General features: G+C 36.9%; 1 protein-coding gene across 7 annotated transcripts in view; it reads right to left on the bottom strand.

The window, feature by feature from the left end:
- Positions 1–24,184, bottom strand: part of CNTN5 (contactin 5) — a 600,552-nt gene that overhangs the window by 12,803 nt on the left and 563,565 nt on the right. For 6 of the 7 annotated variants that reach the window (XM_038141215.1, XM_038141204.1, XM_038141226.1 and 3 more), the window contains 5 exons: positions 21,408–21,566; positions 20,836–20,985; positions 14,059–14,129; positions 11,674–11,908; positions 733–842 (listed from right to left, as the gene is read on the bottom strand). In XM_038141215.1, the coding sequence (XP_037997143.1) occupies positions 733–842; positions 11,674–11,908; positions 14,059–14,129; positions 20,836–20,985; positions 21,408–21,566 (725 nt within the window). The remainder of the gene's footprint in view (positions 1–732; positions 843–11,673; positions 11,909–14,058; positions 14,130–20,835; positions 20,986–21,407; positions 21,567–24,184) is intronic. The other variant, XM_038141258.1, reaches the window with a different exon arrangement.

Below are 24,184 nucleotides of genomic sequence, written 5' to 3'. Positions count from 1 at the left end.
TAAAGCAGGACAAATAGCCTGCATCTCAAAATCAGTTAATTTGGTTTAGCTGGACTATTTCATGAGGACCAGCACAGCCTGATCCACAAGGTCAGGGTGGGTTGTGGTGGTGGCCCAAAAGAATAGACAGGTGTACTGATAGATCTGATCTATTCCTGGAGGTTTGGATTGTAAACTGTATCCAAAAGTGCAAGGAGGTCCCTTGCCAGGGCTGGTTCACTCCCCCAAGTCAGAAAGGGCTGTCTCTAAGCAGCATTTTATTTATGGACTGTGCAGCTGCTGCTTTCCTCCTGACACCCTGTTGTTACTGTCTGCCCAGCAGATGTCCCTCGGCCACTGTGGGATGAGAGCACATGGATGCAGAGGCTCTCTCCTTTCTCTGTGCTGATTGCTGTCAGTAAATAACAAGTTTGAACTGGTCTCTTAGAGCTGGAAACAGTCAATACCTAATTTTTCCCAGCCTGTGAATGATGCATGCTGGGTCACTTGCAGTTCTTTCTGCTCTTTCTGAAGTGACAAAGAGATGTTATAAGAACTGGTGTTGAACACTTTTCAAGCACAAATAAATAAAAAATTTTCTGGTGCTACAGCTGTGACCGTTGTTCTTCAGCCGGTGGTACGTATGCTAAAACAAGAATTATTCCTATTGAAGTTTTACTACTGCACACGTTAACAGAATGCAACACTCTCAAAAGCAACAAGACTTCTCATTACGATATTCTGTGTTCATACCTCGAATCCCTGTGGTCTTCCTAGACTTTCTTTAATATGTTTCCATGCAACAAGAATCTCTGATACAGACAAACTCGTAGCTTTGACATCGATGGGAGCAGCAGTGGGTTCTGTATTAAGAAAAATTGAAACAATAAACCTCCACTGTAACAGCTTGTATTTATCAAAAACACTCTGTCTGAAACTGTAATTTACTTCCTTTATTCTACCTTAATACTCTCAAGAAGGTATGACACTTAGGGGGAACATGAAAAACTGAACAAGATGAAGAGATTATTATTGTTGTATTTCTTTATTTGTGTCATGCTACATCAATATCTCATCACTGATGATGGGTGCAGCAAACTGTGAAAGAATCTCTTGTCTGTGATTTTTTAAAAAAGATTTAATATTTGTATATGTGTCCCCTGCCTCCACACACCCCTTTCATAGCCCTAACTGCAGCAGTAAATGGAGCATTCATTATATTTGTGGCTTCTTAGTGCATTCTGTCAGCTCAGGATGAGCAATGCCTTGCTGGGGTGCTCAGTCAGTCCTGCCCTGGGGCAATACTGAGCAGGAAGTGATACCCAGCACTGTAGTGAAATGCTGTGTGAAAGATACTTTTTTAAAAACTATGTTATTATATCCTCAAAGTCTCATGCACCAGTATTTGGGATGTACCACCTTCTCTCTGCTGTGAAACATTTACTGGTTTAGGCCTTGGGTGCACATTTTTATGAAGGCATCAGTTTGATTACTTGTGCTTGTTTCCACTGGCCCTCTGTCTGTGCTTCTATCTCCATGCTATTCATAAAACACTCTGCAGTCCTGACCTCCTGATTATCTGCAACAGAGGATCCTTCTGGTCCTCCAGCTTGGCTGGGTGCCCTTTGGTGATGCTGGGGCACGGCCAGGATGCTCACAGAAGGCTGCAGGATGCTTTACACACCCCACTTGCTCAACAGTGCTGTCACAGGTGTGTTTGCCTTTGTACTTGCACATCAATGAATGCTTTATAGAGGCCCAGCTTCTGTCAGTGGTTGGGAAGTTGAGTAAATGTCCCCAGATATTTGCCATGACAGGCTACTGAGCACCCCACCACTCAGTTGTATCACCTGTGACAGTACACTGGGAGTGACAAGTGTCCAAAAATTGTCTCGCATGAAACTGGGACATGAGTCAAGGAAATCTTGTGGGTCTTTTGCTTTATTACCTAAATACCACTGAAAACTTTCTTAAAGACAAGCTGTGGAGGCAAGGATTCTATGTATACTGTGCAGCACACAAAAGGGCATTTTTACACCTTTCTGGTGTAGCTCACTTAGCAAAAATGTGAATTCAATTCCCCTCTAGTCACAGAACCTGTGATTTCTTCCTTGGCCTAATGTTCCTCCTTACATTTCTAATGTGTTGATCTGTTCCTGAAGGGCAGGCAGAGGTCTTGGTTTTATGTTATAGGGAGACACATAAAAGAGCTTTCTGAAAAATGGGGTTTTGGGGACTTGTTTAACAGGGTTGCAGAAAAGCAGTCTCCTTACAGAATAGCCTGAGATAAATTTACATATTTTTCTCAGTGATAAACCACCTAATATGTAAGATACCTAATATCAATGTTGGCTCATTAACTACCCTCCTTTCTCTGCAGCTGTTGTTCTGGCACTGCTGCCCTACAAATATTTTTGACACAGCTCATACAAATTTTTCATCCTTTTTGATGTCAGACTTTTAATGTTTGGCACTCTTTTTTGATCTCTTTTTTAATTTACATCTGAAGAAAATAAGTCAATCTGATGTGATACAAAGTGCTGTTTGCCAACAATGAGTATTACTAAGAAGTATAAAATATGTTTGGAACTTTTTAGGTAATAAAGAATAAAAAAATATGTTCAGGAATAAGAGAAATGATCTTCTGAATTCAATACTGAAAGAATTGCATTATGAAGAAATATATTGCTCATTATATGATTTTCTGTTCAACAGTTACATTCTGCTTTCCATTTTATGTACTACTAAGATTTGTGTGGCAAAAGCTATTTTCTAGATTTTGTATTATTGAAGCAATTACCCTGTTGTCAGAAAAGATTGCAGTGGTATAAATAATTTGAGATGTACACAAAATGTTGGTTGGCAGACTTTACATTTTCTATAAATGCAGGAATCATTTCCTCTTCATAGCATTCACTAGGAGTGGTTTATACATTGCTTGAATATAAATATAGAATATTTTCTGATATTTAAAAAAAATGTTTTCAACAAATGGAGCAGAAGTAGTTTGGATTTTTTTATGTGAAGAAAATGTATTTCTAACATATTCAGAAATAATTCACCACAGTTTCACTGATATTAGGCACTGAGAACAGTGTTCAGCAAAACAACAGAAATTATGTTTTTGGGAATAAGATGTAGCATGACTGTCTGAAAGTTTTTGGAGCCTAAATAGCATTTTTTTATTGATTCAGATATGATGAGCACCATATAATTTCTGGTGATATAATACAGTCTGTGGTTCACTCCAATGTCATGCTTTATTCTCTGTGTCTAAAACTAATGATAAGTTTGGTAGGTTCATTAGCTTTTTCTATTATGGTCACTGATGTTATAATCATATTATTTTCTTCATATCTTGTCATTATGTTGAACCTATAGGTGTCTGTTTATGATCTAAGGTCATACTTCCTGAAAAAAGAGGCCATATTTAATAGTCTCTTTCATATTCCCTTCTTTGAATTAAAGATGCAGTACAACAAATTCTCATAAGGCTGTGTGCAATATCCATGAAACACTGTCTTTCCCTGTGCTACAATCACACTTTAAAGAAACATGATCAATATGTAGGTTTTTGGGATGGCAGGACATGCATTTGCACTAATTTCACTTCTAATGTTCAGAGAGGGAATCCTGAATTTTGACACTGGGAAGTAAAGAAAAGAATCAGTTACTAGCCCTCAGTGTGCAGTACCTGTTTATGACTGTAAGCTGATCTGTTTTCCAGAAATATTCATCCTTAAGGATTACCACATGAAGTCCAAGAGCCGACTCAAATTTATGTTGTTTTAGTTCTTCTGTGGAACAGAGCCTCAGTCAGGACTATTCAACCAATCACTTCATATCTGTTCAGTTCTTATTTTGATTCCAAAAAAGGATTTTTACAAAGTAGTCTTATTCAAAATTCGAGCTCTTATTTGAAGATAAGAACCGCAGTCTGAGCAATTGCATTATGACTGCAGGCAGTTCTTCATAACTGAGATTTTGGGATTTCAGCCAGGATCTATTTCTGTGATAATATCTCTCTGTGGAAAAATCCACAAGAGATATATCAGAAGGAAAATCAGGAAAATTCATCCCTCTTGTGTCAACTTGTAGGTAAAGAAAGTGGTAGCATTTGCTTTCTTGCTAGAAATAGCCACATGGACTATCTTGCAAATCAGAGAACCTTTAGTGAACTTTTTCCATTCCTGAGAAATGGGGGACTCTACTAAATCTGCTGTGATATGTCTGTCTGAAGGATATAGAACTTTCTCCAGCATCTTGTGCTCAAAAGGGAAAAAATATCCAAATTCCACAATAGCAGAAACAAGATTACTGATTCCAGGACAGACTTTCGGAATTCTCACTTTTCCACAATTCCTTTCTATTTTCACCTTCTCTCTGACCAGTATCTCTGCAGAAGACTTTAAAACAGAGGAAAAATTAGAAGAGTATTGGAATAAGCTATAAGTGAAGACCTCTACCCTGAATATTTTTGATGTAGTGCTGAAATACTCTCTCTTGTTGGGTAGAACTTCTAAGCCTTCTCCTTTAATGATGCTCTCCTGTACACTTTCTCACAGTGTACATCCTGCTGTGACTCTCCCTTCCCTGTGGAATAAACCAGATTCATGACAGCAAATGTCACCTGGGAATAAGGAGCTGCCTTATTCCACAAAGAATTTACCAGAGGAGTATTTCCATCTTTATGAACATAAATGGTTTGTTTCCATCAAGTGACATGGCAGACAGAGTCACCCTCAGTTAGCCTCAGGTGAGAGGGGGATGTACCCATTATATTGATTGCACATCTGCTTCCCATGGGATAGTGCCATTGATCAGAGGAGTGCTTAATAAACTCCTGCATGTCGGGATTGTAATTTCATTCCTTAAAAAGTCATTGGAGACAGCACTAGCTGAGTTTTCACAGCATCTCTCCAGACAGGTCATCTGGCAGAATCAGGAAATAACCTTCTGTAGTTTACAGCTAATCTGCCAATTAGTTTTCAGGTTCACCTAAACCCCAAGTAGCTCAGCTTTAGCTATGAAATGAATCACAGGACTTGAAGAATTTAAGATTTTAATTAAAGACACTGAGGCTGTATTCAAAGGTGTGTAATTGCATATTATTTCCTCTCAATGAAAAGAAAATAGTATTTATTTGTCTAAATATGGATAAACAAAATTGCAATGGATTTTGTATGGTCCTTTGCCTTTTGGATAACTGAGAACTTTGGATCTCCATTGGCTCAATGAATTACCACAAATCCATACAAAGCAAGAACAAAAGCTCTGTGCAGTATCATTGCATCTTGTATGCATTACAGAAGTGCATCTGGAGTCCCTCAGGAGGTTTTAAACAGTAAGTGTGAGAGTCTTCAGGCTTTAACCTGTATTGCTCAGGGCTTTCTATTTCCTATATAGGAGTTTTTAGTAGTATTCACTACTCCCTTTATCAAAATTATAGATCTTTCAATTGTTGTGAAGATAATTCTGTCAATGCCTGAAGGAGACATTAGATACTGAAATGAACAGAATTGATCCTGTATCACCCATTATGACAACCATTAACAAAAAAAACCCCTTTATAAAAGGCCTAACTCATCTTGAAACCAGTTGGGTTCCCAGAAACCTGTTTCTATTTCCTTTTATACTCTCATCTATTTCCATACTGTAGAGTACTCTAATTCATATTTATCCTTGTGCTTTTAGGCTTCATCTATACTTGTAAACTAAATGGAGACAGAGAGACAAGGCACCTCTCTGAGCATGGACAAACAGCTATCTGGGGCATTACAGTGTTGGCATCATCTGTGCTGGCTCTGGGCAATTTGTGCTGCCTCAGGATGTGATAGCTTTATCAGAGTAATGCCCTGATGCAAATTAAAACATTCAAGTCTTTCTTATGTGTAATTTCTACCCCATCTCCATGAGTAGAAGAACAGATTAAATTTTATTTATGGTACATTTGAATAGCAAATTCTGCATTGTTGAATTTGGAAAGGGTTGAATTTCTGACAATTGGCAACACCAGAAATTTTCACTACAGATATAAAAATTTTCACTTTCATGTTCTTATTAGCTATATTGTATATATAATCTTATTTATTTAAAATAAATAATAAAGTTTTTCATTATTGTTTTCTATTCCTTGATTATACTAAATATCAATTCCTTACTTCAAATTTTCATGCCTTATATACTTTCCCAACTTAAAAAAAGAAAAAAGAACCATAATTTTTTGGCTATACTTTTGTTATTATCTTTTTCATTACTTGGATTGCATTATGTATGTTTTTTCCTTATTCTAAATATCTTTTAGAGGGTACATCTAAAGATCCTCAGATGTGATGTCCTGTCTCAGAAAATAACAGTTCTAGTAGTATAAACTTCAAATATCTATTAAATGTTTCACTTAGAGACATTCCAAAACACTTCTATTTTTAGTTTCAACAGTTAATTCCAGTTAATAAAATAATTTCATTCTTTTAATGATGACGTATTCCGCTGTTATTTGTTATGATCAGCTTTTCTATAGTGTCTTAATTATTCATCAGAACAAGGCTATTGTACTGTTATTTCTTCTCACTTAGTCAGTACTGGATAAAGAATCTGCTAATTAGCACAGCCAGAACACAAGGTCATTAGTCTTTACTAATTAGTTTTTACTATCCAAACTACTCTGAACAGCTAAATTCTCTGATAAATAACAGCACCCTTTAGTATTTTTCAACAATTAGAAATGTCTTTCTCAGCGTCCAAATTGATCAGGGTAATCAGTAATTGACCTCTAGCTTGAATTCGAGCTTTCATAGTTGCCTTTTCCAAAATTACATGGAACCGAAGGTTATTTTGTTTTGTCCAAACACTGATTTTGTATTTGCTGATACATTATCATATCATCAGCATGTTATGACATCCAACTTCTTACTTTTATTTTGTTTTTCTTGTGTAGCTCATACTTTGTCTAGCCATGCTTGTTAAAGAAAGCCAGTCTGGCCATCACTATTATCAGCACAGCCTTTTTCAACTTCTTACCATTATACCTTCACACTTGTGTTTCCTTCTCCATTGCTATATTTGTGATTTCCCCAGTTTTCATTTTCCAGTGGATTAAAGCCACACACAGAGGTTGCACATAGTTTTTCCTGATACTGAAAGCTTGTATTAGTAGTCTTGGAATTCTTAGCACCTCAGTATTTAGGTGAAATGCAGTCATCAATAAAAAGAGAATGCATAAATGCTTATGTTGTAATAAACAGTGCTAGCACTGCTTTTGTTCATTGCTTTATTTTCAATGTCGAGTGCCTTTACAATTTTTTTTTCTTCTGTGGATAAAAATCATCTGTACCTGCACTGAATTTCAGTTCTGTTTCAGTATTTTCTAGCAAGAATCCGATACCTTATTTTCCTGACAGAAAGTATGGTCAGAAGATTTCTCTCTGTTCTGTTCATGATCCTTTTCAGCCTCAGGCCTGCACACTGCAACCTTTCTCCTGGCAGGTAGCCTAATTTGCTGTGCCCACATATCTCTTTCTTTTACTAAATTTTTCCTTCATGTGAGATTCAGGCTCATCTTTCCCTGCTACTGGAAATGCTTACTGTCTCCATTTGTTCTGCCTTCTTACTGAGGTAATTGTGCATCTTTTCTCTATCCTGCATCTTCTGAGCATAATCCCCATTCCCTCTTCAGAACTGCTTCCTGGTACCCATCATCTCTTCTAACTACATGTGATGTCTATTTATTTTTTTTCTCTCTAATCACTGGCTTTATTTTCTTTCCTATGTTTTCCAGGAAAGGCTCTTCCTTCAAACTTCCCTACTGAATTAAGACACCTTTTCCAGAGTTACACATATATTTTCTTTTTTTCTTTCTCTGTGGGTTATACATCTAGTTTTGTACAATCTTTTTTAACTGATTCTCCATTCTATTCTCTATTCTTCCATTACATTCATCTGCATTTTTAGCTCCAGGGCAGTCTTTCCCATGAACTATATTCTGGTGATGGTTTTTATAAAGTCAAAAGACTGGTGACGGAGGAAAATGTTCTCAAAATATCTATGACCAGGTAGATATTGCCTCTTCAACTTTGGATCACCACTATCATTGATGTTTTAGCGATCATTGGTGTAATTCTGTCTTCTAAATACCTGTTGGTTGATGTCCAGGTGGAAGTTGGTGACAAGTGGTGTCCATCAGGGCTCTGCCTTGGGACCAGTGTCCTTCAATGTTGTTATCATGAGATGGACAATGAGATCAAGGGCCCCCTAAGCAAGTTTGCAGATGACAGCAAGCTGAGTGCTGCAGCTGACTCACCTGAAGGAGAAGATGCCATCTACAAGGACCTGGGAAAGCTATAGAAGAGGGTCTGTGGGAACCTCATGAGGTTCAAGGCCAAGTACAAGGTTCTGCACCTCAGCTGGGGCAGTCTTAAACACAGAGTGGGAAAAGAACTAATTGAGAGCAGCCACAAAGAGAGGACCTTGTGAGTTGTCATGAAAAGCTGAACATGAGCTGTCAGTGTGCACACACAGCCCATGAAGCCAATCTTATCCTGGGCTGCATCCAAAGCAGCATGGGCAGCAGAATGAGAGAGGAGATTCTGCCCCTCTGCTCTGCTGAGACCCCACCTGCAGTACTGCCTCCAGCTCTGGAATCTTCATCACAAGAAAGACCTGGACCTGCTTTAGCAGGTCCAGAGGAGGGACATGAAGTTGATCAGAGGGCTGGAGCTCCTCTCCAGGCAGGCTGAGAGAGTTGGGGTTGTTCAGCCTGGAGAAGAGAAGCCCCCACTGAGACTGTCTTGTAGTCTTCCAGTTCTTAAGGAGGCTTATAAAAAAAAAACAGAGATACTTTATAGTGGCACATAGTAACAGGGTAAGGGGGAATGGATCTAAACTAAAAGAGGAAAGATTTAGATTGGTTGTTAGAGAGAAATTAATTAATGTGAAGTTAGTTAGACCCTGGAACAAGTTTCCCAGAGAAGATGTGAATGCCTCATCCCTGAAAGCCTTCAAGGCCAGGTTGGATGGGACTTTGAGCAACTTGGTTAGTGGGAGGTTCTCTGCCCACAGCAGTGTGTTAAAATTGATGATATTTAAGGTCCCTTCCAACCCAAATCATTCTATGTTTCTATTATATGATCAGACTTAATAGCCAGAAAAATGTTAGCCACTCTATTTACTTCTGAAAAAGTGCTCAGTATTTTCATCAAATTTCTGAGTTCTTTTACTTAGAAGGCAATGTTTTAAGCCTTTTGCCCCACACAGAGTCACTTTATGCAATCAGAGGGCAGTCTGTTGTGTTCACTGAGGGAACACCTTACTCAACACCACCTGCCAAGTTGCTTGCTTAAGAAAACTCAAAGCCACTACCAAAGGGCTCTGAATCATACCATCTGCTGTCACAGTCATACAGAAGAAGGAGACGCATTCATTCTTAATACATGCAAGATTTCTTCATGGTTCAGAATCTGTCCCATGAAAACTGTTTTTTCCAGTGTGCTTAACAAAAGCAACATGATTTAGACTGCCTTAGACAAATTTGTTACATCATTAAGCAATTGTAGATCCATTTGCAGATGTGGGAAAACTTGTAATATGTAATATAAAGACTTAATTTTTAATAATTTTATCCTATTGCTTTTCTAGATGCTTGCTGAGTGAATTGGATGTGTGATGAAAAGCAAGTAAGTTAAGGCTTTGCTGGATGGCCCCTAGGACCAAAATACATTGTACTGTCAATTGTTATTTAATATCTACCATTCAATTGAAATCCTTGAAAAATTGGGCCTTCAGTTGTTTAGCTCCCTAGGCATGACAGTCCATACCTCTTTAAAAAGCAGTTCCCCATTTTCATAGCAAAATACGATGTCTATTGTCCTCAACCTTCATATTGCCTAGAATTTAGCTATAATAAACTGTTTCATTGCTCCTTTAAATTCTCAGTAAATTACCTTGTTTTTTTTTCTGGAGGAAAGCTTTTTATAAATTAATTTTTGTACTGTAGTGTCACAGCATCCCATATTTTTCCTGAAATATATCTTGTAAAATATTTAGACCCATAGAATTCCTCATGGACAGACACATACAGAGACTGAATTTGCAAAGCTATAATGGATAGATACTTTCAAGTTACTGAATTCAAATCAGAAAAGCTGGTTTCTAGAGAAAGTTAATTTTAATATTCTATTAAGACCATTTTAAAAGCTCATATTTTGAAAGAACTGATGGAAAAAAATTGTTTATATATTACTAATTACTCTATTTCCAGTCTTGTCCAAATAAGAAGCAAAGGTATAAGGAATCGTTATTACAATTCAGCATTCAGCTTCTGTTGAAATAGCTTTTGCTACTAAAAAAAAAAAAAGGGTTTTTCTCCCTTCCTTTGCAAAACTTTATTTGAAAAGAACTTTCTGCTTAGAGTATGAAATGATTAAAAAAAACAAACATCACCATTAGCCTGGCAGTATCAATTTTCATTGAGGAACAGGAAAGTCAGCTGTACAATTTTCAACTTGTACTGTTAAAGTTTTACATTTTAAAATGTAACTGTTTTTATAAAAATATGACTACTTGGTAATCATGATTCAAAAGTGGAAAAACCCAAATTACCGAGACTACTTTTTGCAAAAACAACAGCTCCAATCTCTGTAATTACTGTGAGGGAATAGTAGTAGACAGTGTCTGCCATGTCATGGTTCCAAAGTTATAGATTTATTGTGGGTTAATATGAAGTAACATTTAATGTTTTTCAGCTTCACATGAAATATTATTATCTTCACATTCCTTTTTCATAGAGAGAGTATGAAATTGCTCTCATCTGCACTAGGACTCTGTTAATTTTACTCTCTTAATAGGAGACAGTGGAATAACACAGTATAGCAAAGAATAACTGATATTTATAAATTTCAAAAATGGAACTTTCTGATAATATTCTTCTGGGTGACATTTATTTGTCTTTTTTCTGCATGGGAATTTCTATACACTGGGTCCTGTCAAAACAGAACAACTTCTTTTACTAGTACTGATTAGTGTTTGTTGGTTGGTTGTGTTTGGTTCTTTTCTGCCCACAAAATACTGTTTAAAATTTATAGCAATTCTCAATACAAATTTTCAAAAAATACTTTTCATTTGTTCTTGGGAGCTATTCCTATAATTCACATTGAAGACTGGGACATTAATGCAAAGTCAAAACTTTCTACTAATGAAATAAAACTTAAAAAAAATTATTTCTGTGCCCCTTTAGAATGCATTAACTAGGAAATGAACATTCATAAGTGAATTTATTTATTCTTTGAGCTGTTGTCTGATTAACCCATCAAAAAAAGGATCATGAATCTCAGAAACATTTGAAAATGGCATGCTTTCTTTGCTCAGTGTTAGAGAAAGAGCTTTCTAAAATTAAGGCTAATGACTTCATATAAAGGATGAACATTCATGGCTTTCGGGTTTTTTTGGGTGTTTTTTTGGGTCTTTTTTGATTATGACTGATGTGGCTTGAAGTCTATTCCTAAACTTTTTAATTTCTTTCTAGGTAAGCTTGTCATGTTAGTTCCCTTCTTTCCCTGCAAAACCTGTTTAATGTTATTTAGCACATCTGCAAAGAAATTTGCAATTTAAGGTTTAACAAATGTGTTACAAGAGAATGCATTATATATAAAAGGCTTAAAATAGTTCATGGTGTGCAATTTAATTTCATGTTGAACTGACCTCCTTCAGCTGAGCAGATGACCACAATAGGGCTGAAGGGACCATCTCCTTTGTTGTTGTAAACGCCAACTTTCACCTCAAAAGGAGTCAGAGGTGGCACACTTTCATCTCTGTAGATGAATTTTGATGCATCTGAAGATGTCACCATTTTTTCCTTCCACCCACGCGTCCCATTGGGTCTGAAGGCTACAATATATCCAAATCCTTCTCCACTCTGAAACTCCTCTGACACTGGCTGAAAAATTAAATTCGAAAACTTAATTATGATTGGAAATACTTGTACTAATTTAGAAAAAAAGTCTCAGTTCCATTATAGGATTTTACTTAACATACCTCTCCTCATAAGGACAATTGCTTCCAAAGAGGTACTTTCTAAGAGAGTTTCCTCACCTAATTACCATAGCCAAGTCATTGTCCTAGGACTGAATGGGCTCTTGTGCTCAGAAAAGTGTTTTCTTTTATATATCCCACTTTTTATTGGGATGCTTTAACCAGCTGTTTGTAGGTGGAATAGCCCTATCAGTGGCCTTGTTAAAATATAGACCAATATATTGTGAGTAATATGATGTGTGTGATAGCTACTGTGGTGGGACTCTTTTGGGTTTTAGGTGCCAGACTGTCTAAATTCTGTTCCAAGTGGAGTGTTAAGTCTTAGAGATTCAATTCCAGGGCTCATCTTAATACTTAGGATACATAGTAATAAATCTAAGTTGTTCTAAGTCTGAAAAAGTTTTTTAATTTTTTGTTTTGGTGGAAAATAACACATTTTCTTTTATCTCCTCAGAGGACCTGTGAAATTAGCGACTCAAATTGAGACACATCTGACATAAGCAGGCAGTTAGAAAAGGGTTTTTTCTGCTTTAGAGTCTGAACACTGCAAAGACTAGAACTTATGTGTCCTACTCAATCAATGGAACTTTTCATGCTAATTAGTACATTAGCAGTAGGTTACATTTATTATGAAGTCAATGGACTAGTTTAGGATCTAGGTTACATTTAACAGCTGTCTGTATATTACACCTGTGTGAAATGTCCAAAAATGGGTGTCTAAACTCTCTCTCTTGAAATGCCCATCATAGAGATGCAGCTAATGGACAAATTAATCAGAGCCGGGGAACAGGCGACACTGAATCCTCTCCCCTCCATGTTTCACGTGAATGTCTCATCACCTGGCACTTCAATTGCAGACAAAATTTTCTACCCATCCTTCTGAAGCTGGGCACTGCACATCCCAGAAAAAAAAAATAATCATGACTCCACGGGCAGAGGATGAAATTCTAAGACAGACTTTGTAACCTAGTCTCACCCATGGGTCTCTGATTTTTTTGGGAATAACACTCTGGCCCTTGACAGAGTGAGGTTTATACACTCTCCAGTAGTTCCCCAACCCAGTCACCTGGCAGGCGCTATAAAGATGCTTAATATGAATACTGCATACTAATATATGTTCTTAGGGACTGGGATTAGGTCTATTCACATCAGAAATAGTTCTAGCCACCAGGTATTTTTGTTCAGGATTCAACAAATTCTCTCCAAATAAGAGAGATGTTGATATTTACCCTTATGGAATATGAAGCAAACTGAAATCAGCTCTGTCTCAGCTGTCTTTGGTAGCTGATGTCAAAAAAGGCAGATGTGCCAACAGAAGGCAGTCTCTTTAGATGTCCTAAAATGTGCCAATTTAAACAATTAGAATTTTGTGTGTCTCTTACCATCTGAATCACTTGTCAAATTGGCTGAGCTTAAAATTTTTTCATTTTAAACCCATATCTTTACTTGATGGATTTTTTTCTTGAGTATTTATACATATATATATATGTATATATGAATTTTTATGAATCTGAAACTGTTTATGATGAATCTAGAAGTTTTGAAAACTCCTTAAGAAAAGTCTGTGTTCTGCTATTTTTTATAATTAGCAGAGAAAGCAACTCTCCCACTGGCATGACCATACATCTGTGTTGCATCTTGCATCCCAAATATGTTCTCAAGATTCTCTTTAGTTTATTTTTATTCAGCAATTAAAAAATAATTGTTTCTTAATTGAGGTTCAAAACATTTTATAAGTCTTTCCTTCTCTTCTCTTAGCTATTATTTAATCTGGTGTTTACATAAGATCCAGAAAAATCAAATTAACCGAAGCAATACATCAGGAAGAAAAGCCTGATGAATGAGTAGAACTTCAGAACTGATGCCATAATGTCTTCCACTCAAAACTCATGAAAAATCCATAGTTCTTTGAAATTTTAGAACATATTTAAGAGTAGTATTTTGTGTTCACGTATTGACAAGATTTGTTGTAAGGAAACCCCAGTAGAGTACTCTTTACTTTGGCCTCAAAGAAGTTAACATGAAACAAAACCTTTAAACAGAAAAATCCCTTACCTCCCATGCTATTACTAATTCATGCCGCCTTCCACTTCTGCCACTTACGTTAGCTGGAGGTGTCTTTGGCACTGTGGGCAAGAAGGAAAAACAAAACAAAAGAAAACAAACCAGAATATTCAAGTTATTGAAGTTTTCCCCATTGCAATATGTTGCTGCAGAAGACATGAGACTGTTAAATCAGAACAGGAATAAAAACATAGCTCTCTGTGGTAAAGAAAATTTGCTCAAGCCTCATTTCAGAGAATTGCACACACAAGCTAGAAAAATAAAAAAAAAATAAGTAGAGAATGAAAATAATTTTGGAATAAAAAAACTGCTTAAGCACTAGGTCTTCTGCAGATTGGTAAAAATTTCAATGTACAGATCACCTAAGAGATAAAACAGGAATTACCTTGTTCATGTTTGTAATTTTTTAACAAACAACTTGAAATGCCAGGAAATCTGATATATTTCAGATTTCAGGTAAAATCTTACAACATAATTAATAATGTCTCTATTATTTTTCCAGTAGTTAGTGATTTAGAATGTTTTAATTATTGTAAATCTATTTTTCCTTGCTCTACTGGGGAGCCAACTTTCAGAAACTTTAAAGCAACCAACCTCAAATGTCCCTCATGATTCCTTGCAAAATGCTGGAAGCAGTACTACCCACAGTTCTTGAAAAATTGAGCTCATCATTGCAGTTTTCAAGCACAAGAGCAATGAATGAAATTCTTTAAAGAAAATTACAACTATCATCACCATTTTTATTTGGATTATCACATTTTGCAAAACCACAAATATTGGTTGTTCCATTGGAATTGGTATAATTTCTTTTATCTTGTTTAGTGCCTCTAATGAAACTCCTCAGATGGCCAAAGTCTTGAGTTTATTTACTGTGAGGAGGCAATACCGGTATTCTCTATTTGATAAAATTTGTCATAAGATACAAACTTTTTGTTTTCTTCTCTACAGCAGTGCATAGGTCACTGGTAGAAATGTATTGTAAGCCTTTAAGTGTTCAAGCCTTATTACATGTTTAGCTTATTTAGTGAGTAGCACTTTGTGAGTGCCTTTGAACTGTACAAAATAAAACGCATTTAAATAAATGTACACAGTCCTCTCTGTTTCCTGTGCCATTTAAAGCTTGCGTTAAATGAATATGCAGTTTTTATTAGATCCTGTCTGTCCACCTAAGACTTCAGAATTCATTTGGATAGTCACTTTTTAAACCCTAAACTCCCCTATAAAGAACAGAAGCCTGATTCTGCTTTTCCTCACAAAGGATGCAGCCCAACAAAGTGTAGGCACTGATTCTGATTCATACTGGTGGAAATGAGGCAGGTGTTATCTTATCTGTGGCTCTTAGCAGACTGATAGGGGAGATTTCCATTGTGTTTCTCTCCAATAAACCTGTGCTCATGTGGCAAATACGGTGCCTTCAGCTTCCTTCCTTCCTTCCTTCCTTCCTTCCTTCCTTCCTTCCTTCCTTCCTTCCTTCCTTCCTTCCTTCCTTCCTTCCTTCCTTCCTTCCTTCCTTCCTTCCTTCCTTCCTTCCTTCCTTCCTTCCTTCCTTCCTTCCTTCCTTCCTTCCTTCCTTCCTTCCTTCCTTCCTTCCTTCCTTCCTTCCTTCCTTCCTTCCCTCCTTCCTTCCTTCCTTCCCTCCTTCCTTCCTTCCTTCCTTCCTTCCTTCCTTCCTTCCTTCCTTCCTTCCTTCCTTCCTTCCTTCCTTCCTTCCTTCTTCCCTTCCTTCCTTTGACATGGCAAAAAGGCAATGAAATTTTCCTTTCGGAAACAGAATTTCCCTCTGGCTTTAAAAAAGGTGTAGAAAGAATACAATCAATTTGCAACAGTGTGACAAATGGTCTAGCATGAAAAGATGCAGATGAAGCCTCATCTGACAGTTAATTAACATCCAAAAATTATGGTGCCATCTCTAATGGAGCATATTTAAACCTAGTTTAGCATCCATTTTTCTCTTGCCTCTCTAAGGAATTTTGGGGTAAATTATAGAGACAAATGAAGTTTTTATGTAGGTGCCTGCCACATTAGAGATGAGAGAGTATGCTGTAGTCCTTTGAAGCATCCAACATGATGAACTTATTTAACCTGCAGCACCCTCTTTCTGGAGTTTTCTTGTTAACAACATTGCAGACTGTGGCCCTATTTAAATGAATAAACGTTAAAAGAATAAAACTGTCAAAACGATGAATTTCTTTTGCACGAAACTAAAATGTACACTCACACAGTGAAACTCTTTCAAATGAATAACCATTAAAAGAATAAATGTGTCAAAAGAATAAATTTCTTCTGCACTGCAGCAAAGTAGAGCATACACAGTTAGAGGGAGACAGTTTGAAATGAGTAACTATTAAGTGAAGAAAACTATTAAAAGGAAACATTTTTTGCCAGACACCGAGGCTGTACATCAGCCACTCTTTCAGCACCATACCCTTTGTATCAATGTTATAGCTGAATTTACTCACTCATGGCCTGAGTTTTTTGCCATGCAATTAATGACTTCCCAATCTTCATGCTGTTAATTCTCAGCAGTGGCACTCATGGAGATGCACTTGCACCAAATACACAAATATCATGCCTGAACTTGGCTCCTGGAAAAAGGATATGTGAGCCTGGAGAACAAGGACATCAGGACCTTTTTTGTTTAGGGTTTATCAAAGCTGAGAAGTTTAGTATTTTTCTTCTGAATAAATAAACCTCCCACTTAGTGCAAACAAGCAAAAATCTTGAAATGAATGTGCCAGGAGTTTAATTTGAATGTAAACAACAGGATTTTTTTTCTTACTGTTTTCCATTTTCAAGAAATTCCTGTGGTATGCTGGAAATGAAAGTCAAATTAAACTCTATTAAAACTTATCTCCTCTAAACCAAACAAAAAACCCAGTAACATTTTCTCTAAGAGCAGGCACGGAGAATGTAGCCCTCAGCAGTCCTACAAAGCATTTGACAAGATACTTAAGATATAAATGAAGAAAAGGTGATATGGAAGGATAAAGCTTATACAGGAAGCCATGACAATTGTTTAATAATTCATGTGTATCTTATCATTACAAGCTAAATATGGATGATAAGCAAAGAGTTTTAATTTAGGAAAAAATATAGACACAGAATTGCTATTGCTGAGGGTTTTATGTATAAGAGCAGTGGTTGTAAAGTGCTGAAAAATGCTGATGGTGTCATGTATATATTCTAAACCTATATTTAAATGTAAAACATTTAAATGGGTAAACTTTTGAAATGGTGGGCAATACCATAGCTATGAAACCACAAACATATGGGGTAGATGCTCACTTCCTTTCACTTTCCAAGTGTACAGTCTGCTACTAATAGAGTGCATTACATTGTTACCTCCTAAAATCAAGTTTTCATGCATGATTAACAGGTTAAACTTTGATTCCACTCAATTTCTCTCTCTCCATGTTTCCCCATGAATAGATAATGTAACTGATGCTTTGCCCCCAGGCTTCAAATGCCCCGACTGTCTTAGTGGAATGCCAGACATGTTTAAATTCATGTTATTGGCTCTTTGCAACTTGTGGACCTGTAAAATATGTATCAAGGCTAGAAGTGAAAAAAATGGAGCAGCTGGCTGTAAGTTAGATGTGCCAGAAAATTGCAGAATTATCTGTATCAATGGAAGTAGCAATGAAAAGCAATCATGTTAACTAAATATAAGCTAAGTAACAAGATTAGAGTTTAATTAAAAAAATAAAGCAAGTCAAAACCTGTTTATTATTCTGTTGGTTTCCTTACACCATCTGAATTATTATTTTTGTAGGTATTTTTAAATAATGGACTAATATATGGTGTTGCTACTATCTTGGATAAGGAGTGATAAAATAAGTGAGTGTGGGGATAAAAAAAGACTTTAGTCTCCAGTCAAATTTTCTTGCGCTATTAAACTGCAGATGCAGATTTCCATTGAAGTGTAAAATAATGGAACCAGAATCACATATTTTCTGTCTCTGTGTATTGTCTACACAGCTACCATTCAGCCTGATGGGTCTCAAGTCTTATCTGAACTCAAGTCACTTCTTCAGCAGGGGCAACCTGCTCGTTTGCACTTGTTGGCCACATTACCATCAGCACAAATAGCCAGCTTGTTCTGCTTGGGTCATGAGTGGAGAGGTTCATGCCATATTCTTTCTGAAACATGACCTATCACATAAATGTCCTTTAAGAATTGAGGACTATGATATTAGAACTGGGCATCATGCCAATAGACAGGTTCCCTTGAAGCTTTCAGATAAAACCAATTAGTAATAGAGAGATTGTGAAAAATAATGGATCAATGGGTTCACTAAGATAGGCAATTATGTGCTAATTTGAAAACCCATATGAAAACTATTGTAAGACAATGAAAACTATTACTGGTTTCTTTTCTCTTTGGCATCTAAAAACTAAACCAAGGGTGATAATTCCCAAAATCAGTGAAAGGCATTTCAGAATACAGAGGCAATGGACTCTGAATTTCAGGAATATCTGAAGTCCAGGAAAAGCTGCTGCCTGAATGAAGCTGATCATGAAGTCTCTGACCTTTCAAGAGTGCCACACGTATTACGTGCAGTATGCCATTTTTCAAATAACTATATGTGTAACAGTTTGGGCTTTTAAAATTTATTTCATTCTTTATTTAAAGTAGAATCCATTGTTTAATTGTTCCAATTTAACAACTGTGCAGATTCTAGAGTGTTTCTTGAGTTAAAGACTCTATTCTTTCTGTTCTTTCTGATTGCAAAAACAGCAGAATGTTACCCAAAAATGAATACCAAGCACCAGGTAAATATTAATCACAAGTTGCATGCTTTTTCTTGCCCATAATTTTGTTTTTGCTGATCAATATTATGATTTATCGATTCATTTTTACATGTAAAAGCCTACATTTTACATGTAAAGCTTTACAGGTAAAACTGCAAAAAATGTTGAAAATGAATTTGCATTAAGAAGAGTTTCACTTGAGTTATAAGAATATGTTTTAGCAAATAGAGGCTTAGTTTGTTAAACATTGGGCAAGAAGAAGGACCCTAAAAACATGCCAGCTGAATGAAATTTAACATTTTCAAGCTTCAGTTTGTCAGAAAAACTTAAGCCCACAATTTAACTGCACCTGGCCAATTAAGATACTGAACCATCCTTGTGAAAACAACGAAAATATTCCTCAGTCTGAAAGAGCATAATACCAGGGGTGCAACCTATTTCAGAACAATCTTTTTCCGGAATGTTTTTCTCCTCTCTGATGTGTATCATCTGATTAAATAGAAAAGTTGTTCAAACATTGGGGTCCAGAAAAATTTGTATTGCCAATGAAATATGGTACAAAATTAAGGAAAGAACAATGATGGTGAAAAAAGGGAGTTTTTAAAAAAATAAAAATTTGTGCTTTTTATTTCATTTTCATGTCCTCTTTTTCTTAATGGAACGATGTATGGAACATCTGAAGCTTCTGCTATCAAGTTGTTGAGTTTCACACTGTGGAGAGCTTGAAGAAGGTGAGGGAGAGTTTGAAAGGAATCATCTTTCAACACGTGTGAATGGGAATCACATCACTTTAGTGCTGTTCTGTGATTGTACAGTGAAATTTAATATCAGCCTGCAACTACACCATTCTTTAAAGCAAGAAAACATAAATATGTCTTATTACAACTGCAGAGAGGTTTGTTAGACTTCATCTGAAACAGGGCATCCAATTTTGGGTGCCACAATGTGGAAGACATTCATCAACTAATACAAGTTCAGGGGAGATCGCTGGGGTGAAGAGGGGCTGGAGCAGTGGCCTTGTGAAGAGAGATTGGGGAAGCTGGGCTTGTTCAGCCTGGAGCAGAAATGGTCTTGGGGGACCTAACATCAGCTCCCAGTGCCTGTGGGGAGGTCACTGAGGAGGCAGGCACAAGGTCTTCACAGTGGTGCAACAGGTTACTTAAAAATTATTCAACTGATGAAACATCAAAACACAAAATAATCTGTCTAGGCATCCTAAATAACAAAAAAGAATTGAAAGTGTATTTCTCATCTGAGCCTTTGTGTAAATCCTATCTCTACCTTTTTCTGCTTCTTAAAACATGTCTTTCTGAGTGCCTAGGTATTTTTTTAGATTCCCAGTCCTTCTTTATTTTCTTTAACTTGGGCAGAATGAAGGAAGATAAAGAAGATATGATTGCCAATGATTCCAAATCCTATGAGTCCATTGTAACTTTCAAGAGATACAAATAGGATATTTTGTTTTTCTTGTCTCCCAAAGTATCATCTTAATTAGAAATACAATGAAATTTATTAAAATGTAGTAACTGTTCACAGTAGAGTGTCCAAGACAAAGAAACACTTTTAGACTACAAGGCATTTTAAATTAAGCAGTCTTTTATGACTTCCTTATCTTGCTGAAAAAATTCCATGCGCTGTCAGTGAGACAAGTTCTGAAAAATTTGGAGGAAGAGGCTACTTAGTAGCAGTTGCTTGAAGAGACTGCAAAACAGCCTAATTTAAGAGCAGCAGTAGTTTATCAGAGGGAAGACAGCAATGACTTAAGCATAAGGTAAAAAGGAAGGTAGCTCAGATGAAGTAGAAAAGCAGGAAATAGTTTTATTTGAAATTTCTGCAAGTTAAGTAATATTCCTGTAATTGAAACAAACTGTCTCCCCACTACAAAGAATATCACCTTGGAACAGTGATTACTGGACACACAGATGTGTACCAGTGAAAAGAGAATAGGTCTATTATTATATTAAAGCAGTTCTTTTTGATAGTGCTGTAAAAATAATCTTTTTATCCTTTCCTTACCTGCTTCATTGGTTCTGATCACTCGCGATGGTGCACTTGGGTCTCCAGTCCCAATTTTATTGGTTGCTACCACTCTGAACTCATACTCCACCCAAGGGTTCAGTTCCACAGCCATAGCAGACTCCATGTCACCACTTATCAGATCTGGAACTGGGAAGATAAAGAAGTGTATAGGTCACTCAGAAATCTGCAGCTGGCGCACAGTACCTCAACAGAAAGCAGACTTTGTGGTACAACATGGTCATTAGAAATGATTGACATCAAGGATCTAATATGTCAGAAATCGCAGCTAGGTTTTTGGCACTGTAGTATTCCTGAAAAGACACAGATTGAAGGATTTTGGGGAGAGCTTTCTGCTTATTCAGAGATGCATTGTGGCTGTTGTCTTTGTGCTGTCCTTTCAGAGCTGTTGCTAAGTAACACAAAAGGAATAAAGAAAAGAAAAAAAATCAGTGATTTTAATTTGTCATTGTTTTCTGATGAGTATCTGTTCCTGTAGTTGCCAGTGATTATTACTGTTATGATCAGGAGTTTTGAATAGTCAGCTTGTGCTGTTTGAAAATTTTTCTCACCTGTTTTTACGGTCTGCCAGCCAAGAGAAAATGGACTGCGTGCTTGCAGGTTGTAGAGGGAGATAGGGCTGTGATTGTCTGCCCCAGGACTCCAGGAGAGTGTTGCTGTTGTGTCTGTAATTTCCTCCACTATTACAACCCCTGGGGGACCAGGAGGACCTAGAAATAAAGTGGAATAATCAAACAGACTACACCATCATCGTGGATGTGCAGCATTATTATAGGAGATGCATTCTGTAGGGACCCAGTGGAGTTCAATATCCATGAAATATGAGAGCTAAGATACACAGTATTATATCATGGAAATACCTCATTTCCATGATTTCTGATGGTAAACTGTGATTGTTGCTATTCTTTAGATGCTGCGTGAGTGAACATCAGTTAACTTGTCAGAGTGACAGCTGCAGAACTAAAAATAGAAACAGATTAAAAAGCTCCCCCAAAACTCCATTATATTTGTTCTGAACCTAAAATTAGGGGAAAAAAAGAGGAACTTTAAGAAGCATCCAGACTAGACTGAGCAGTCACAGTCATCTCTCTGTGTGAGACTTGTCAGCAAGGAAGACAGATGGCAAGGAAAATGAAGCACAGGAGCATGTTCTTCTTGAAAAACAATAATATCACTAATACCTGAACCAAGAATACAGCATTCATCCTTTTTCTCAAATTCACTCACTCAGGATAGCTGCCTGGATTCCTGCTGGAAGTCCATTAGCTGTTTAATTGAAAGCTACTAAAACTAAGATAAAAAACCAAACCTAAATATTTTAAAAGCTGAAAGTTACTTCAGGGCCATTAAAACTCCCTGCCAAAAAAACACACTAAAACTTCTTAATTTGAAAAGTAAAGGATTTCTTTTTCCATTTAGCTACTCTAAATGAGGGCATGCTAGTCACCATTTGTATAGGCTGTGTGACTGCTGCAATAAGTGAGGTCTCTGCTAACAAACATGACTTTGCAAAGAAAAACCTGACATCCCAGTCCCATCCATAATTTACTGATTTAATTCTTCTTTATGATTGATATGACTGAAAACATTGTATGAAATGTTTCATTGTATGAAAACATTGTCCATTTACACTTGCTGAACTAAATTGGAGGCAAGTTTGTCCTAGTTCAGGATCCTCCTCCACAATTTTTTTTAACCAAATGTTTTGGGGGAAATGTGTGTCTCTATCATGCATAAATGCAAAACAAAGCTCTTTCTTGTGGTTTCTTATACTTGAAAGCTTATATAATTCCTGGAGGATAGAACTTGATACTTCCATAAAAATTCATATTATATTCATAGCTATAATTATTTATAAAAAATATATATTTTTTTTTGCATCCAAGGCCCTTCTAATTGTGTTCCCTCTTCTTGCTATTTAAGGCTGATGTTTTGCTTGTGCTTCTACACAGATGGAGGACTGTGAAGTCAGAAATGCACTAACAGAAGCTCTCCCAAAATGGAACTGCAGGAAGGGAACAAAACTTCATTAATAGAAAGCCATTGCTGGTACCCTTTTGAGGGAGCCCGATGTTGTTTGAACAATCATGAGCTGTAGCAGAGTAGGACCTTTGAAAACCTCCATTTCTCTAAGCTCTGGTGAGTGCTGTGGTCCCACTTGCTGAAGTGTCAGAGCTCAGCATCTGCAGATCAAGGTGGCAAAAACAGGGATTTGGTGCCTCCCTTTGAAGAGGAAGTTGCAGCCAGTATTTCTGCACTACAGAGTTCAGCATTTTTATATTTTAGTGCTATTTCATGCAATGAAATCTTTTACAGTCTGGGTTTCTTAGTGCAAGATTAGAAACAAATTTGTCTGAACGTCAAAGGCTAAAAAACCTCATTAATTGAAGTATTTGTATATACTGTGATTTTTTGTCATTTGCAGCTGCAAACAACTTTATGTTTCCTCTGATATGCCTTCCATTAAAACATGGTTACATGAACTGTGACAGCACTAGGATCAGAATTTTTTAGTAGTTGGACTCAACATCTTCAGAGTGAAAGAAACATTGAATCCTATAAATGAGAGAGCAAACTGTGCTATTCACTTGCTTCTACTTACTTGGCAATGATCTACAAGCAACTAATTGACAATAAAATGTTGGAAATATATGGCATTTAGAAATAATAGCGACAAGAAAGAGAAACAAATTTTTGAAATTCAGGAGATTCAATTCAGTAAATTTTAGTATTATCGATGTATGATGGAAGAATGTTGTCTTCACAACATACTGCAGTACTGCAGGAGCTCAGGATATGGCCGTAGGCCATAGGAAGAGCAAGGAACAAGGTTTTCCACTTCCATGGGCTATGAACATCTTCATTGCTGGGAGTCTCTCCTCTTCCCTTGCTCTGCCTGCTCACCAGGCTTGTCTTTGTTGCTGTCAGTGGCTTTGATCCAGCCACAACTAATGACTGGAATAAGATGGTGTTTCCCATTGGACACCTTGCAGCTCCTGGCCTTCTGGAGTCCCATTTCATTTGCAGTGGAAATGGCTTGCTTTTCTTCCTTGGAGAAGATATTGCAGAAAGATGTGTTCTCTGTGCTCCTGCCTTCCTGCCAAGTGTTTACTGTTCTTTGCTGGGAAGCACCAGGTCAGGTCTTTGTCTCAGAAGAGAAAGTCCTGGGGCTAATTTAATAAAATAGGGTGATTCTTCAATCTCCATCGTCTACTGTTTCAGGTTATCTGTTGATCTAGGAAAATATTAGTGAAATTTTAATTTGTAGCCACGAGGGAAAGTTTAGAGGAAAGCTGGGATTTTGATACAATCGTATGCTTTTACTGGG

This window comes from Motacilla alba, chromosome 1 (genome assembly GCF_015832195.1).
Source record: "Motacilla alba alba isolate MOTALB_02 chromosome 1, Motacilla_alba_V1.0_pri, whole genome shotgun sequence".
NCBI lineage: Eukaryota > Metazoa > Chordata > Aves > Passeriformes > Motacillidae > Motacilla > Motacilla alba.
This window is presented reverse-complemented; position numbering and strand designations above follow the sequence as displayed.